The 18,555-nt window shown below is 38.4% G+C and overlaps 2 protein-coding genes across 2 annotated transcripts; one reads left to right on the top strand and one right to left on the bottom strand.

The window, feature by feature from the left end:
- The first annotated feature begins 582 nt into the window (after positions 1-582).
- LOC311286316 (NACHT, LRR and PYD domains-containing protein 3-like) lies at positions 583-10,663 on the top strand. Its single transcript, XM_084402465.1, has 9 exons — positions 583-626; positions 3,744-4,019; positions 4,163-4,225; positions 5,734-7,540; positions 8,055-8,228; positions 8,534-8,707; positions 9,256-9,426; positions 9,509-9,555; positions 9,635-10,663. Exons 2-9 carry the CDS (start codon positions 3,764-3,766, stop codon positions 10,171-10,173), a joined length of 3,231 nt encoding a protein of 1,076 aa, XP_084258591.1. The 5' UTR covers positions 583-626; positions 3,744-3,763; the 3' UTR covers positions 10,174-10,663.
- Positions 10,664-14,337: 3,674 nt separating this feature from the next.
- On the bottom strand, positions 14,338-17,322 carry LOC311286362 (piggyBac transposable element-derived protein 4-like). Its single transcript, XM_084402555.1, has 3 exons — positions 16,799-17,322; positions 15,514-16,460; positions 14,338-15,386 (listed from the first exon to the last, which is right to left on the bottom strand). Exons 1-3 carry the CDS (start codon positions 17,040-17,042, stop codon positions 14,838-14,840), a joined length of 1,740 nt encoding a protein of 579 aa, XP_084258681.1. The 5' UTR covers positions 17,043-17,322; the 3' UTR covers positions 14,338-14,837.
- Between the last annotated feature and the right edge of the window lie 1,233 nt (positions 17,323-18,555).

Below are 18,555 nucleotides of genomic sequence, written 5' to 3'. Positions count from 1 at the left end.
CTGGTGAGCATCTAGAAACAGTTTGAAACCCTTGGATTACTGGGACACAATCTGTTCATAAATCCCTAAGACATTTGCTCACCTGTGTGTAATTTAACTGGATCATGTGATGTAATGGTGGCATTTTCCAAAAGTGGGTGTGGTTTAACTGAATTCAGATGAAATCACTCTGTGCCCAAAGTCCTTTATGAAAATTCAGAAGTGGAAGGAGCTTCTGGTCAAGATGATCGTCATTATTCAAGGTGAGTTAGCAAATAAAATAAACAAACATTCAATTTCTTTAAGTTTTCTTAGTAAGAACCAAGAATCAGCAGATTTCGTTTGACATTCTCTACTAGTAACAGTTGTTTGATCTAATTATCATTGTGTTTCTCAATTGAACTATTACAATTGTCTGTATACATTGAGTTGATTTATAATATTTGTTTTTAGACTTGTAATATTTGTTTTTATTCCTGCATTTAGAGAGTCCATCAACAAACACACTTATCAGTCCTGTGAAATTGTTGAATCTGTACGTTGCTTCAAACTCTTCTGAGAGAGCTGGGCTTGAGTAACAATGACCTGACTGCTCACAGTTAAGCTGAATGGAGTGGGACGGGCTGATATATCAGAGGAATCATCAGGTAAGGAATAAGTTTAATGAGTCCTGCACTCTGCCCTTCTACATTGTCTCAGACATACACATACACTTACACACATTTAAAACCACACTCACTGAACCCATCTTTGCTGGATTTTGGTTTATGTTTTTTTAGTATCTTTGTTAAATAACAAACAAACACTGACTGAAAGACACTTCAGTCTCGTGATCATAGGCATGTGTTTTACGTCTGAGGTGTGATGGTTGTTTTTCTCACTTGTTTTATTTTTGGCTTTTTATGTGACTTATTTAACCTGTGTATTTACTCATATTTATATGAGAATCCAAAAAATGCAAAACGAGTGTGCGTGTGTGTACCTATGTGGGCAACAAATGCTGAAAGGACTTTGGACACTTTACAAGTTAAAACGTCTGTAATCAAAGAGATAACGTACTATCCTGAGCATAAAACACTGATTTGAGTTGATTGACTGTTGTTTCAGATACTGTTACGAGACCGCTTTCTGGTCTAGGGGCAGGAAAGGAGAGTAACAAAAAGTTGCAGGGAGAAAGTGAGAGAATTCCCGTCTCCAGGTCCCAGGACAAGCACAAATTACAACACCAGTTTGTAAAATAAAAAGATAGAACAAGTTTTATTTTAAATAATCAGTGGGATATAAACACAAGACTGAGAATGGACAGGAGGGGAAACGGCAAAGAAAATTAATTCTTACTAAGGGTTTTTAGAAATAACTCACCTAGCTTCAAAAGTAAACAAAATGATCCCAATAAAGATAAACAACCAACCATTGTATTAACTTAAAGGAAAAACATTTAAGGCCAGGCCAGCTTTATACAGGCCAGCTATACACAGATACATGCAAAAAAAAAAGGATTACTTTAACACACTCCAACTAGATAATGGTAACTATAAACAGGTTTTTCTATTCCACTTAAAGGGATAGTTCACTTTGAAATTAATTTTTGATATGTTTTAGCTTACCTCAAGGGCATCCAAGATGTAGGTGTCTTTGTTTCCGCAGTAGTTTCAATTTTGATATTTTTAGGTCAAACCGTTCTTGTCTGTCAGTCATATAATGCATGTCTATGGTCACTGTCTCAAAACACAAGCACAGAGTCCAAATTAAAACAATTCCCCACGTCCAAATGAAACAATTCCCCATCATAAGTACACATTGATGGCCTAAGACACGAAACGAGCGGTTTGTGTGAGAAAACGAACAGTATTTATATCGTTGTTATCTCTTGAAAACAGCACACGTCCAAATGATCTGACGGCGCGGGCGGGTATAGATATATACATAGATGTCGCCTTGGCTATGGTTTCGTTCCAATGAACTGCAGTAGCGAAGGCGACATCTAGTGTATACATCTATACCCGCCAGCGGGCGGGTATAGATATATACACTAGATGTCGCTTGGCTACAGTTTCGTTCCAATGAACTGCAGTAGCCAAGGCGACATCTATGTATATATCTATACCCGCCCGCGCCGTCAGATCATTTGGACGTGTGCTGTTTTCAAGAGATAACAACGATATAAATACTGTTCGTTTTCTCACACAAACCGCTCGTTTCGTGTCTTAGGCCATCAATGTGTACTTATGATGGGGAATTGTTTCATTTGGACGATGGGGAATTGTTTTAATTTGGACTCTGTGCTTGTGTTTTGAGCCAGTGACCATCGACATGCATTATATGACTGACAGACAAGAACGGTTTGACCTAAAAATATCAAAATTTAAACTACTGCGGAAACAAAGACACCTACATCTTGGATGCCCTTGAGGTAAGCTAAAACATATCAAAAATTAATTTCAAAGTGAACTATCCCTTTAATACACAATAAAACAATATACAATAAGATTCGTTAACAACGTATTCTTCTAAAATAAGGGCGAGCCACAAATTCGTGAGTACAGTTTACAAACCCGTGGGAATGCATTGCGAAAGCGTGGGCACGGTTTATGAATTTGTGGGTACAGATTGCAAAAACTGAAGGCACGGTTTACAAATCTGAGAGTGCAGATTAGAAACTCGTGGGTACGGTTTATTAATCCGTGGGCACGATTTGTTAAACCGAGGGAACAGTTTGAGAATTCATGAGTACGGTTTATAAACTGAGTGGACAGATTGCAAAACCGTCGCCACAGATTATTATTTTTCTCTCCCACAGGTGACTTCCCGGGCTCTGTAGAATAGCATTCGCTGAGTTTTGTTTAGATTTAGAGATGTGCACCAGAAAAAAGTTCACGGAGACAGAGAGACAGAAAGCACACCCTGTTTATTTTCTTTATTTTACAAAAGCACAATGTTTTGTTTTGACTGTAAGTGGACACATAAAAAAGTAGACATTTTACAGTAGAGTATTTTAAGTCTATTTTGCTGCTATGTGAAAAAAATCTATCAAAATGCACCAGCGTGTTTGCCGACCCCAGAGGGTTAATTACTCACCCTCATGTTGTTCTAAACCCGTAAGACCTTCGTTCATCTTCGGAACAGAAATTAAGTTAATTTTGATGAAATCCTTTAGGTTTCTGACCCCACATAGGCAGCAACGTCATTGCAACTTTCAAGGCCCAGAAAGGTAGTAAAGACATCATTAACATAGTCCATGTGACTCCAGTGGTTCAACCTTAATGTTATGAAGCAACGAGAATACTCTTTGTGTTCGATTTTAAATCTTTCTTCTGAAAATGTATTTTGTCAAGCTGAAAACAATCAGCGCTGGTCCCAATTCCTGTGAGACGAGTGTCTTCACTGGTTGTGTGTCTGTCTGACGACAGACTGGTATTCTTGAAACAGACTGAACTGAGCTCTGAAGGCTGTATCTGTCATCTCTTCATTAGTACACACATTGCAGCCTTTATTTCATTGAAATAATGTTTAGATTGTGTTCTTCATCATTAAATCTGTCCACAGCAACATTGCACATCTGACTACACTTTTTCCTCCACACTCAAGCTTGTTGGCCAAATAAAATGTAACTCTAAAATGTTAGTTTTACTGCAGAACAGCATTCCCTTTTCACTCATTGTCAATCACTCATTACCTGAATGCATTGTAGCAGACATTTTATAATCCAAATAACATTTGTGCGCACAGATCCACATGTTATTAATTTTTTTCTTGGCCTGCAGAAGTGAATCATTGAAGGACAATGGCATCTGTTAAAGAGCAGCTCGTGAACTCACTGAAGGAACTAGTCAAAGATGATCTGAAGGAGTTTCAGTGGTACCTGAAGAATCATGAGTGTGTTTCAACTTCTGAAATGGAGAACACAGATGTCTTAGACACAGTGGACAAAATGGTGGCAAGTTTTGGCCAAGAAGGAGCTGTGAAGACGACAGTGTATATCCTTAGGAAGATGAACCAAAACCTTCTGGCTGAACAGTTAGAGAACAAACACAATGAAGGTAACTAAAATCTTTACAAGTGTATGGTGTAAATGTAGAGAACAAAGTAATAAATGTCTTTCAGCTTAAACTCTAGCTTTCCAGTGTGTTTGTGTAATTTATGTTACTGCATTTTCATTTTGTTTCATCTCTCTCTTTCACAGTTCAGACTGAGGGCAATATGAATGCTTCTGCCACTGTTGGAGCTGCTTCAAAAAAGATCTTGGGTAAATTATTGGGGATTATTCATATTTTAGTCAAATGGTCTTCATTTTGGGTATGTAAGAGAAAATATGCTTGCAACTATTACAGAGGTTCACACACATAAATCTTTGGCTTGTCTATTAAATAGCAGTACTAAAGTCTATATTTGTTTTGTAAGATGGTTTGTGAAATACAAGCTGTGCTTGTTGGTAGGGATGCAAAATTTGGCTGAAAGTTATCTGATTAAATATGATTATTATTATTATTATTTATTTCCCAAATATACGTTTTAAGGGATCCAAACTAATAGCAATGCAGAAATGGGCTTCATGTGAAGCAGCATTTACTACAAACTGAGCCGTTCTGAGACACTGACAAAAAAGAATGAGAAACTACTCACATGCAATTTAACAGTGGTGTTGGGTTTTCTCATACACCAGGGCCATTATTGACAACTTATAACTTTTGATTCAGTTCTATAAGGACCACTCATTTCTCCAGCAATGGTAGCCAGTGGTGTGGGCCAAGGTGTTCTGCGTGTAGGTCTTTTACTTAAAGGTGCAGTAAGTGATTTTCTGAAAAACACTGTTGAAAGAGGATTGGAGCGAGCACCGCAACACACTTTATTCTTTATTCTTTATTCTTTATTTATTCTTTATTTTCAAGGATAGCCCCTTGAGATGAACTATCTCATTTTCGATGGGGTCCTTACAGTAACACCTCAGACTCCAGAGGGTTAATATTTGAAAATCTTTCCAGCACTGGAGAGACCTAGGCAGAAAGGCCTGAATTCAGATGCTAACATTGGTTTTGCTGTTTTACTGAACCAAGATATGCTGTTTTTGTAAATGTTAGCTGTAGTAACAGCACAGTTTTAAGTGTCATTGTTTGTCTGGAGCTGGTGTGCTGCTGGTGAGTTTAACGTTCTGTTAACTTGGTGGCTGCTGGCTCTTCTTCTTCATCACTGGTTTGTGTGTCACAGGTTTACCAATCATAAATTGCAAAAGTGGCCATAATTCAATTTCTTGACTACTTGAAAGTGCCGGAGTAGGAGTTAAAAATACTCGACAAAATGGCGAACAGGAACTATAGTTCCTTGTGCAAACAGGACGAAAACAGAAATGTTCTTCAGTTCCTGAGCTAGGTTCATGTTCCTGCAGGGGGACACTGCCTGTTGTATCTCAAAGAGATCTATACTATGTGGCTTGAGCCAAAGCAAATGCATGAGATTAAACATTGTCTGTTTATTAAGCATAATCAGTGTAAGATGAGCATGTAAATGCATTTAGTGTTGCAGTACATTCACTAAATATGCAAGTATGATTAATTGTGGTAAATAGGCTGCAGTAATACAGCAGTACTGAAATGCACATGTACAACACATACTTATTATAAGTGTGTTTGTATGTTAATTTATTTTAGAAAAATATCATAGGCCAGGTAACAATTAATAATAGTTTAAAAATGTTAGTAAAATACTAAATTTATAAACAAACTTATTTCAATCCAAAAGTTTTTCTCTTTCTCATAGGCTCAACTGCAGAGGACAGTAAAGCTGATCCTCATGATTACAGAAAGGTCAGCCTCAGACTGAAGAACAAATTACAAGAGGACTACAAGCGGATATTGGTTGGTAATTCTCAGACAGGTCATCGGCAGTATCTGAATGATATTTACACCGATCTATATGTGGTGGAGAATGAAACTGGAGGAATAATGATTGACCATGAGGTGAGACGGATTGAACTAAATATCAGCCGATTTACTGCGAAGGACTCAGCGATCCAGTGCAATGACATATTCAAAGAACATATGGGTCAACAAAACAAAAAAGTGCTGACGATGGGAATCGCAGGGGTGGGAAAAACTGTCTCTGTCAATAAATTCATTCTTGACTGGGCTGAAGGAAATGAAAATCAGAATATACTCTTCGTATTTCCTCTCCCATTCCGTAAATTGAATATGATTACAAAGAACTGCAGTCTCATGGATCTGCTTCAGGAATGCTTCTTTAGTGGTCCTGAAGAACTTCCCTCTCTTCCTGAAGGTGACTGTAAGGTCCTGTTCATCTTTGATGGGCTGGATGAATGTCATTTCCCTTTGAGATTTAATGAGAGTGATGCATTTACAGATGTGCATGTAAAAACAACAGTGAGTAAAATATTTACAAACCTAATCAAGACACATCTGTTTCCCTCTGCTCTCATCTGGATAACATCCAGACCAGCAGCAGCTAGTCTGATACCCAGAGACTACATTGATCAGGTGACAGAGGTGCGAGGATTCAGTGATGAGCAAAAAGAGCAATACTTCATCAAAAACAGTCCTAGGGTTGCTGGAAACATCATCTGTCACATCAGGAAATCCAGGAGCCTATACATCATGTGCCACATCCCTGTCTTCTGCTGGATCTGTCTCACTGTTCTTCAGCCTCTACTGACTCAAGAGGGCAATGACAAAATACCAACAACTCTCACTGCGATGTACACAAACTTCTTACTTTCTCAGAAGCAAAAGATGAAAAAATACTGTGATGATCCTGAAATTAATCCTAAAGCTAAGTCTTTTGATCAGGTTATTCTGAAACTTGGGAAACTTGCCTTTAAACAGCTACAGAAAGGTAATCTGATTTTCTACAAAGAAGATATAGAGGAGTGTGGACTAGATGTCAGTGAAGGGTCAGTGTACTCTGGGTTATGCACTCAGATCTTTCAGAAAGAAAGGGCTTTTTCAATGAGAAGTGTTTACAGCTTCGTACATCTCAGTGTTCAGGAGTTCCTAGCTGCTCTCTACGTGTTTTTCATATACAAATGTTTTGGAAGTAGATTTGTATTTCTTCAATCTTGGACAGAAAAACTGAAATGGGTTATCTTCAAAAAGTCATTATTTGACTTTCATAAGGCTGCGATCAACAAGGCTTTGCAGAGCAAGAATGGACACTTGGACCTTTTCCTCCGGTTCCTGCTGGGTCTCTCACTGGAGTCCAATCAGAGTGACCTGAAGGAACTGTTGCCCAAACTGGAACTGAAAACCCAGAATGTCAAAGATGTTGCTGATTATATCAAAAAGAAAATAGAGAAGGAAAAAAAGGTAGAGAGAACTATCAACCTATTTTACTGTCTGAGTGAACTGAAAGATGACTTTGCAGAGGACATCCAGATTAATCTGAGCTCAGGAAATCTTTCAGCAAATCTCTCCTCTTCTCAATGGTCGGCTCTGGTGTTTCTGCTCCTGATATCAGAAGAGACTAAAGAGATGTTTGAGCTGCAGAAATACAGAAGATCTGATGAAGCATTGATGAGACTGCTACCAGTGATCAAAAACACTAGACGAGCACTGTAAGAGTCATATTTACATTTATTTACATACATGGTTAGTCATTTTATTTGGTCTCTAAATTAACAGGGTGACATGGGCCAAACTGTAGACCAAGGATGCCCAATACTCTTCCCAGAGATCTACCTTACTGCATAGTTCAGTTACAACAATTTCTACGAACATTAGTATATTAGGGAAATTTTAATATTTACTGACAGGTGTTTTGGAAGATATTATTTAGCTGGTTCAGAGGTGGTTGAACTTGAACTTACCATTTTTTACAGAATGCTAGATTGTTGGTACATAAAATATTGAATAAACCCTTCTTGATCTTGTCACATAAAGAGTGATGTTTAAGTGATAAGTATATTTTAGTTTTAATACTTAAGTACATTAAAATCAAGAAAATCAAGTGCCATAGCACTTTAATTATAAAAATTGTAAAGTATAAATTATACATTTGTGTACATTTGAAATAGTAGGGTATTATATTAGGGTATCTGGCCAACACTGATAACAGTTTTTGTTTTCCAGTTTACAGTCCTGTAATCTCACTGCTCAGTGTTGTGAGAGTTTGTCATCGGCTCTTCAATCCTCAAACTGTGTCCTGAGAGAGCTTGATCTGAGTAACAATGACCTGAAGGATTCAGGAGTGAAGCTGATCTCTGATGGACTGAAGAGCCCAAACTGTCAGCTGCACGTACTAAGGTTTGATATTGATTGGAGTGTAAATGAATTTATTATGTGAGAAGGGACAGTGTGGAATAATATGAGATTGTTGGCTCAGTGAAAAGTCAGTATAGAACTGTATTTTATCACAGAATAACCCCATTGATTAATTGCAATCAAAAGTTCCTTTTTCTGTGTGGATTTGTATTATGTGTATATAGGAGTCATACAAATTTAGGAAGAAAATGGAAACGCAAAACCCAAATGAAAAAATATTTTTGTCTGTTTACTTCTAATTTGCAAATGATTTAGTATACACCACTTTGTTTTATTTTTCAAATTAGATTACCATGTTGTAATCTTACTACTTGGTGCTGTGAGAGTTTGTCATCAGCACTCCAATCCTCAAACTGTGTCCTGAGAGAGCTGGACCTGAGTAACAATGACCTGCAGGATTCAGGAGTGAAGCTGCTGTCTGGTGGACTTAAGAGTTCAAACTGTCAGCTGCACATACTGAGGTATTTAACTGGTCTGTATATTTTGGGAAAAACTGGTGTAGTTGGTGTGTGCTTAATACTGCTCTCTACTGCCCCCCAAATTCTATACATTTGCAGCAATGACTATATTAGATTTAGTGATTTTCTTCAATAAAAAGGCATCCTGTTTTTTATATTTATATCCAGTGTAATATAATATTTAAGAATTTGGTTAAATAGTAGTCTTTGGGGTTTTATTTCTTCCTATATACATAACTTATTATAGCTATAACTGTTTATGTGACATTGTAGTTTGCTGGCAACATTTGCTGATAATATACAATGTTTGCTATAATCACCTTTCACCTCCATGTCCATGGCTTTTTAGCTGATTGTTCACCACTTTAGTGCAAATAATATCTGATTATAAATGTCCACAATAAATCCCTCCACATCCATGTTTGTAACACAATCTGTAACACAAGGCATAGGCATAAGCAGTTCACCGTTTGGGAAGCACTTTTTAGATTACCTGACTGTGTGTGTGTGTGTGTGTATGTATGTGTGTATGTATGTGTGTGTTTCTATAGGTTGTCGGGCTGTATGGTGACAGAGGAAGGCTGTGGTTATGTGTCTTCAGCTCTGAGTTCAAACCCATCACACCTGAGAGAGCTGGATCTGAGCTACAATCACCCAGAGTCAGGAGTCAAACTGCTCTCTGACAAACTGAGGGATCCAAACTGCTCACTGCAGATACTCAAGTATGCCAAAGACTAATACTGACATATTGAACATGGGTGTGCATGTACATATCTACATTAATGTGTGTTTGTGTGTTTATAGTGTGGATCAGGGAGGAGAATTCAGGATGACAGCAGGACTACGAAAGTGTATGTCTTCATACACGCACACACTCTGAGTGATTGCTGTGCTGTTGTGTTATAGATGTTTCTTTTTTCTTGTGTTCAGATGCCTGTGATCTCACACTGGATCCAAACACAGCACACTCTCGTCTCATTCTGTCTGATAAGAACAGGAAAGTTACATATGTTTATGGTCATCAGCCGTATCCGGATCATCCAGAGAGATTTAAGAAATGCGAACAGGTTCTGTGTGGGGAGAGGTTGAATGGACGCTGTTACTGGGAGGCTGAATGGAGCGGATATAATGCAGATATATCAGTGTCATGTAAAGGAGTCAACTGGAAAGGAGGAAGTGTCTTTGGGTTTGGATCCAATGACAATTCCTGGAGTCTGATCTGCTCTGATTACAAATTCTCTGCCTGGCACATTAAAAAGCGGACTGCCATACCAGCCCCTCCACCCTTTTCTAATAGAGTAGGTGTCTATCTGGACGTGTCGGCTGGCACTCTGTCCTTCTACAGCGTCTCTAACACACACACACTCACACACTTACACACATTCTACACCACATTCACTGAACCCCTCTATGCTGGATTTAGGGTTTATTTGAACTCTTCAGTGTCTCTGTGTCAGATTAAAACTTAGAGAAGCACACCCAACATACATATCCCTACATTAAACAACATCCCTATGTTAACAGCCAAAACAATGCTAACATAGATACTTGGAGATGAACATGATTGACAGAATTATAAGGACAGAGTTATATGAGAACAGACAGAACTCATGATTAAATGCTTGTTCACTCCAAAAAGGATAACTATAATGATAACTAGCTTGTACGACAATCAACGAACAATACTCTGCAGTTATGTCATAATTGCAACAAACATTTTAAAATAGCAAGGATTTTGATTGGCTGTCAATGTATTTACCATTCATCAGCTGAAAAAAGTACTCTGAAAGTGATTCCAATGATAATATTGTTGTGAACTTTGCTATTCTTGGAGTTGGAATGCTTTTTAAAACGTTTAACATTCTTGGACTGAATGGGCATCAGAGGTTGTTTTTTTTTTATCAATTTCTAACATCCTTTTGTTCAATCTGTAGTCAAGTTTTAAAAACTCTAAACACAATTAGCACAACATCTGTTTGTTGTGACCATACCATTTACACAATTCATGTTGTTTTCACACAAAATGCAGTTGGTTAACACGTTTCTAAAATGCTTTAAAAATATATAAAAAATACTGAAATTGCGGATTAGCTTTTTTTAAGTAGGAGATCACTGAATTATTGAGAAATAGTTGAACCGAATCTCAGGGGAAGGCATAGTCAGGTCTTGAAGGTCTTTCCATTACATGAGCATGCGCAGTAAACAACAACAAAAAAAGGACTATTTGTATTGGTTTTGTGCAGTGTGGATGCAGAACAACACAGAGAAGCAGAGAGAGAAAAAAACAATGTCTGGGCGAGGGAGAGGAATAGTTGAAGGAGAAGAGTAGTTGGACCAGGACAAGGGAAAAGAAGAGGTAGGGGAGAGGAGAGGAGAGGAGGAAGAATGTTTGCTGGATTGGGCATCTCTGTTTTTTCCAACTTACACATGTGGAACCTATGGAAGCTTATTTCTGCCATGGAATAGGAAAGTAACTAGGTAACTGTGACTTTCTATCTCACAATTATGATTATTTTCCCTCTCAATTCCTAAATTTACATCTCACAATTCTGAAAAAAAAAAAAAAAAAAACATAATTGTGAGATGAAAACTCACAATTGTAAGAAAAAAGAATTGTGTGAGAAAATGTCCCAATTACCTTTTATACTTTTTTTATGAAAAAAGCTTCCTCCCTGAGCAATTCTGTTACTTTCTATTTTTTTTTTCTACTGTACATTCTATAAAGTAATGACTCATTCACTTTTAGATAGTATGTTGCCAAGAATGCATACATTCAACACTGGCTTACAGTAAAAATAAACTAAATTATTAAAAACAATGTATTTCATATTGTCTGCTGGTAGAACTGAAACATGACAAGTAATGCAGTTTTTATAATGCCATCAACTGTTAGTATTTTGACAGTCATTGCGTTATGATTGACTATATGTTCATGTTGGATAGAACACTAGTGCTAGAGTTTTGACAGAATGATTCAATTTTGAATCGGGTTTGCTGTGTCTTGGAGTTAGCATATAACAAGTTTTTTAGCATTTTTAAATGTAGAGTTTATATTTATTTAACAAAATATGGTTTTGGGTAGAAAATTAACTATTTGGCTAATTGTGTAGGTGTGTTGCTTTAAGAATTTAGAAAAAGTACTTTACATAAACGCTTGTTAGCAATTGTAAAAAAATAAAATAAAAATTTAAGTAAATGTCCAAAAGTGTATAAAATATTTAGCTGCACGACAGCATCACAAAAACTTTCATCTTACCTTATGATACTCCAATGAGGTTATGAGATCAGGAGTAAAACTAACCGAGCTTGGTCAGGTCACATAGAGATTTGAATTTCACCCAAAAACTAATTGATTAATTTACATTAGTGGTGGAGAACGTTTTTTAAAAAACTGGCTAAAGAGATTTAGTTTAGATCAGTTGGATTTAAGGTGTTTTGAATACTTTTTTTCACTGCTGCAATAAACTTTTAGGCTTTGAGACTGACTTCTGTATTTTTCGTACACTGATGAGCCGCTCACTGAGGGATACCTGTCGTATGTTAAAGTGTTAAATTATCATCTCAGTGACACTGTTATGTCTTTGAGAAGCTCCTGAGTGGAGTTGATTATTTTGAAGGTACGGATGTGAAATTGAGAAACATTTATGTTTTTAAAAATGTGACTGAAAAGTTTGTACTATCCTATTGGCAGAGGAAGACAAGCAAAAGTCTGTTAACCGGCCACAAGTTCCATAGTTGCAAGAAATTGTTTAATATAGAATTCAGTTTGTCTTAATGGTTTTTAATTTTTTCCTTATTTGTGAAAAGGTTACTATCATTGCTGTTATTAATACTGGTGTTTTCAAAAAGAAAATCTAATAAAAAAGTGTTTCATGAAAATGCAGAGGAGGTGAAAGGAACATCTACAAATTTCATAATTAATCAAGGTAAGTTATTAGATACATTGATTCTTGATTCTTTACTAACAAAACAATTACTTAACATTTCCAAAGCAATCGTAGCTGTTTCTTGCAGCAAAGATTTTTCTAACACTATGTATTTATTACTTTTATGGATCTTAGAGGACAGGCAGGACACAAATGTAGCTCTCACACACAGACATGTCTAATAATTTGCTGTGTTGTGTTATAAATGTTCTCTCTTCTTGTGTTCAGATGGCTCACGTTGGATCATTTGTGCACTCTGTGCTCCTGGAAAAATAAAGAGTGTGACGAAATAAGAGGGGAATGTCTCGATGAAATCTCAACAAAAGTGGTCACAGAAGATGCGTTTGAAAAGCACGTCAATAGCAGGTGGAAATGGTAATGCATATAGGCTGAACAGCTGAGATCGAATCACTGACAGCACATCTTACTACCAGGTGGAAACAGTCACACACATTCAATACTACATTCACTGAACCCCTCTATGCTGGATTTGGGGTTTATTGGTTGTTACAGGTTGAAAAATAACTACAAAATAACTGACAATGGGCCAATTAATGTTTTATTAGGTTTTGATACATACATTCCACAACACTGTAGCATTTCATGGCTCTACAGTGTGACCATTTGGGTCTCATTTATTTATTTTTCTGTGAAGGTTAGTGTAGTAAAACCTGTAAGCTCGCACTCGATCGGCCCAAAGCCGGCATCCGACCAGAGCAGAAGGTCTTTACGTGTTACTGTCTTTTCTCGAGGCAGAGTATATTTTTATTAAATGCAATACATTTGAATATGTATTCTCTCGTTATTTCATCTGACTCTATAAATGAAAAGGTTTTAATGATATCTGTGCATCATTAAATGTGAGCGAATGTTTGACCATTCCTTTTAACTCTTTAATGAAAATAATGTCAAAGTCAGTTAGAATAATCAAATCGTCGCTGCCCGTTGAAACTCAAGTATGTCCAAAATGGCTACTTTTCAGGAAGTGAAAAAAACACCGTAATTTCAAAAGCAGTTGAACATAGTGTTGTCATACTTGGTACGGCATCTTTAAATGTAACCATATTCTTGCCAGTGTAATGATTTAATCGAGTTTAAATGGACATACGTGCATATTTTACAGTAACGGTGGTCGATACGCGTTCTTCCGATCATTAATTAGAATGGCCAAGTCGCTTTTTATATTGACAGATGAATAGGCTACGCTCAGTTTATTAAATGTCTCTTGCAAACTATGAAGGGACAATGAATCAATACACTGACATGGCAATGCTAGACAGATACTTTGTTTGCACAGTTCTACCGTAATTTTGTCACTTCTCTCCACTCCCAATAACACAATAACAGTTGTGAATATATTGCGAATATATAATAAACTTGAGAACAGTTGTCAAAAACAAACGTTTGCTGATACTTTACCTCACAGTGTTATTCGGCTATCCAATGCTGAGCTTCCAGAGACGCTTAAGATGAAACTTCACGAGACCGGCGAGATGCCTCCACCAGTGATGCGCGGGTCAATGTATAAACAACCCACACCCGACCGACGTTTTCAATTAACCCGCCCGCAACTCGGACCGCAAAAAAAGAAAAAGAAAATATTGTATCCGACCCGTTTCCTGACCCGCATTTTTTAAAAGTAGTAAATGCTCATCGTAGCGTCATTGGGCCATAGACGTGTGTATAAGGCTGCGAATAAGGGCTGCCTCCGACTAATTTTTTTTTTTTTTTCTAGTCGACTAGTAGTTGTTCATTTAAGCCATTCGTGGACAAATCACCCCTTTATATTAATTTAATTACTTAAATAGGCTATAGCCTACAGGATAATACGCGTTATGACCGCACGCATAAAGCTTGCCACAAAGAACCGTTTAACACTAGAAGTCCCAGAGAGCAGCCATTTGGCTTTTCTACCTATAAAACCCGCAGGACAGCCGATGGGCTGGAAGGCTTTAGGCTAATATCCTTAATCAGCTGTGAACGGTTGCTTTTGTTATGTAAACGATGTGGGGCCATGCTGAGCCACTTCAAGGAAACTTGTGTTTCACTTTGCCATCTTAGGGAGAAATCAACACACATGTTTTTTTTTTTCCTTTGTTGCTGAGATTTATTGATAAAAACAGTACAAAATAAAATAAAAAAGAAACCAACCATTTGTACACATATTTACAAATAATATTAAAAAGTGAGTGAGTACATTCCAGCAATCACTCACAATCCTGGCACTGCCATGGTATCTCCCGTCTGCATTTACCACATGTGTATCTGTAGCAGTGAACACATCGCACAGTGGCATGATTGTTCTTGCATTGGTGTTTGACCTGACACATGGCTCTTTTTCCAGGGCTAGGTGTGGAGGGTTGTGTCCGAAGCAATTGTTCTTTTCTTGCCTTCTTCGCACACATATGAGAGTTAGCCAACTCTCTTGCAAGCTCCACCAGGAAGTCCACCCGTCTTTCCTGCCTTCCGGTGCATGCTTGATACAGCACATGTGCATTCAGTGCTGCCATGTCAATCATGTTATAGAACACGGCAACTGGCCAGCGCCGTGTCCCTGTGCGGACAATGTACTCCCGCACCATCTGGTCCATCACATCCACGCCGCACTTTGTGGTGTTGTAAAGGATGACAGTGTTTGGCTTCCTTTTGGTGGTATTATCAGTCTGAACCACGCCGTGCACGCTGCTAAGAATGTAGACGGTCTTCTTCCGTTTGGGCGCATACGCCGTCAGCGTAGCAGCAGTGGTTGAAAACACCTAATAAATAAGATAAATTGTTATTTTCATAGCACTTTTACACACAATGACACAATGACACACTTGGCGGTGTTGATTCTAAAAATTAGAAACACAAACATAGAACCACAAAAGACCTGCAACATACCTGAGTGGTGAATTCATTGCGATCTGTGTGTCTAGCGGATTGAGGGATTTCCCGGCGAATCTTGTTGACTGTGCCGAGGATGGTGGTTTTCCGGCTAAGAAGTTTATGCGCAAGTGACAGCGATGTGAAGAAATTGTCCGTGGTAACATTTCTGCCCTTGTCTAGGAATGGTTCCATCAGCCTCATCACTACATTTTCAGACAGTCTCTCTCCACTGGGACGACTAGGGTCCTTGCCAAGATATGGGAGGACATTACAAATGTACTTGGATTTTAGGTCGCAAGCCACCCAAAACTTGATCCCAAACTTGTCAGGTTTAGTTGCAATATACTGCAGGAAACAGCAGCGAGTCTTTGACGGGAAAAGCTGTTCATCAATGGTGATATGTAGACCAGGGTTGTAGGACGTGATGCAATTGGTGACAAATGATCCCCACACACTGGAAATTGCAGCAAACTTATCAGTCTTTGCTCGATCACTCCGGGTGGACCTGTCATCAAAGCGTAGGTGTCGCATGATGTCTTGGAAGCGGTTTCGCGGCATTGTTCCAATGATATGTGGGTTTCCCAGGTTTGCTGACCAGCAGTCACGTAGTGATGGAACCTTGGTAAGCCCCCGCAAGATGACAATTGCAATAAATGCCATTAGTTCAGGGAGGGCCATGAACCAATGAACATGCTCCGTTTCCTGTGCATGTTGAATAGTCCATTCTTGAATGCTATGAAGCATGTCAAGAGTGATGAAACACAGGAAGCTCTGAAGGCGACTCGAGATACTTTTACTGGCCTTAGCCGTTGGCTCTCCATCTGCAGCGTATGCTTTTATTGGGGTGAAAGGGAGACGCGTCCCCACCTGTTCTTCACGCCACACTGTGCCATCTTTCGCTGTCTCTGTCAGGTCAGTCCCCAAACGGGCTCTCTTTTTTGGTTGAGGAGCAGTCTCCTCATCTGCAATGTGAACAAATTCAAATTGTGAGCAATGGAAAAGTCAAATGATATCACAAATGCATGCATAGATACTAATAATAATTCCAGTATCTCCTTCTCTGTATTGGAATAATGTCTGAAATATCTTCCTAAATAAAAAGATACAACTAAAGCAAAGAAACAACTAATAATGTTTTGCACTTCAGATGGCAGTGAATGTCTGCTAAGTAGTACAAACAAAAAAGTGGACAATACAAAAAAGGCAGAGTAAATATTTATGTCACTCCACTCTGCTTTTTTGGTGTTTTCCACTTACTGGTTTGAAATGAAATAGGAAATAATATGAAATGAAACTTAACCTGAAGACAGATCAGACAGCTCTGAGTCCGAATCCGGCTGAAGTTCTATGTCTTCTCCATCTGAGTCACAAGGGTTTACTTCACTCAGGATCATTTCCAAGGCCTGCCGAGTGGTGAGTCTTGTCTGCATTTTCTTTTCTTGGAGAGGAGGTTCGTACACCACAGAATTCTTGAGGGCACTGAAGTAGTAGGCTATGTGCAGTGAGATTTTACCCACCTCAGCACAAAAGGAATTACCTCTCATTTGAGAGCAAGCTGCATGCAATTAGATGTGCTAATTCATACCTGTTTACACCTGGGCAAGACCCTACATGCCAATGTGAGACTTGGTCAATCAAGTTCTCTGCTTTTAGCAGCCCTCCCTCCCCCACACATACAAACAAGCCACCAGCAACCATTCACACACACACACCCCCAACCCCCCTGCAGATTGCTCAGGTAATGACCACATTTACACATGAATTGATGCTAATGATAGCCAAAAGACTAACCAGTTAGCATCCACTTGGCTAAAGGAGGGTTACAAAACTCTGGGACTTCTAGTGTTAAAGTAATGATTATGAATGTGTCTAAATTAGCAAGGAGACATTTAATTGTTTAGTAATAAACTGGTGTTTTCTGTGTCGCTGCAATGATGAAGTTGACGATGCGGACTCGTCATAAACGCCAGAGAGAAATGCACATTTCATATGGATTACATAATCAGAGAGTAGCCTATTTATTTTGGTTTGAATATTTTCGTTTAAAAGTAGACATTTCAAGCTTTCTGTAATATATAGCCTATATTTCTCAAATCTGTGAGGCACAAGCTGAGTTTCGGCGCCCTCCAGTTCACATGCAATGCAAGTGATCGTGCCGGCGCCTTATTACATTGTCTGCTATATATTTGCTTCTTATATATTAAATACGGGCAATTGATTGATAAAACATTGATCAAAATTAAGATACAATTTATACAAAACGAAAATCTTTTAAAAAGAGTTTTCTATAAAACAAAACTTAATGAAGTCGTCAAAATCATGTTTTACCAAAAACAGCGCCGTTGCTAGGAGGGCGCCAGCGCCTCTGCCTTTCAGCGCATCTGCCTCGCGAGTGGATGATAGCCCTGAAGACGCCTAGCAATGATATACCTTTAGTGGTAGTATACCTTTAATTAAGTTATACCTTAAGAGTCTTCGTGGGAAGACTTCGGCTGGGAAAATGCAGCCCAGGTATGATGCGTAATGGAGATTCCAAAGCGCTCTTCTTTGGTCAGAACCATGGAGAGCAATCGCGGATAGGTCTGTCCTATGCACCGAAACTTTTAACAATGCAACAAAATATTTAAAGAGCATCAAGCTATTAAAATCTATATTATGTATACGCACAGATAATATAACAGTAGGCTATATTAGTCAATATTTTTTTATTAGGTTAAGCAGTGATTGGATAACGTATTTTTATTTATTTTTATTTAACGTTTTTAATTTAAGGCCCACCCACAATTGGTCTGGCCCATCCAAAACTGGAATCCTGGTGCCGTGCCTGGTTGGTCGTGACAGTTTTGTGGCTATCAAATGTGTAAATAGCATCGCAAGAAGTACACATGACAAAGCCAGCACTTTGGTCATCATCTTTCATTATTTCGGCAAATGTCTCCCACACTTTGCTCTTTCTATTTGTGTATTTGCGGAGCTTCCACTCCCCAGTCTTCACCTTTTCTCTTGCCGCCTCCATCTCTACCTGCAGACTGAGCTTGTGCATCATCTTCACGCCAG

Source organism: Rutilus rutilus (assembly GCF_951802725.1).
Source record: "Rutilus rutilus genome assembly, chromosome: 2".
Lineage (NCBI taxonomy): Eukaryota > Metazoa > Chordata > Actinopteri > Cypriniformes > Leuciscidae > Rutilus > Rutilus rutilus.
Note: the sequence above shows the minus strand (reverse complement) of the source record. Positions and strands in the feature narration are given on the sequence as shown.

Excerpts from the sequence above, each read along its gene's own strand:
- LOC311286316 (XM_084402465.1), top strand. The coding sequence starts at position 3,764 with ATGGCATCTGTTAAAGAGCAGCTCGTGAACTCACTGAAGGAACTAGTC. Across the intron at positions 4,226-5,733 it reads TGCTTCAAAAAAGATCTTGG|GCTCAACTGCAGAGGACAGT; the intron begins GTAAATTATTGG and ends TCTTTCTCATAG. Across the intron at positions 8,229-8,533 it reads TGTCAGCTGCACGTACTAAG|ATTACCATGTTGTAATCTTA; the intron begins GTTTGATATTGA and ends TTTTCAAATTAG.
- LOC311286362 (XM_084402555.1), bottom strand. The coding sequence starts at position 17,042 with ATGAGAGGTAATTCCTTTTGTGCTGAGGTGGGTAAAATCTCACTGCAC. Across the intron at positions 16,461-16,798 it reads GCTGTCTGATCTGTCTTCAG|ATGAGGAGACTGCTCCTCAA; the intron begins GTTAAGTTTCAT and ends TTCACATTGCAG. Across the intron at positions 15,387-15,513 it reads GCAATGAATTCACCACTCAG|GTGTTTTCAACCACTGCTGC; the intron begins GTATGTTGCAGG and ends CTTATTTATTAG.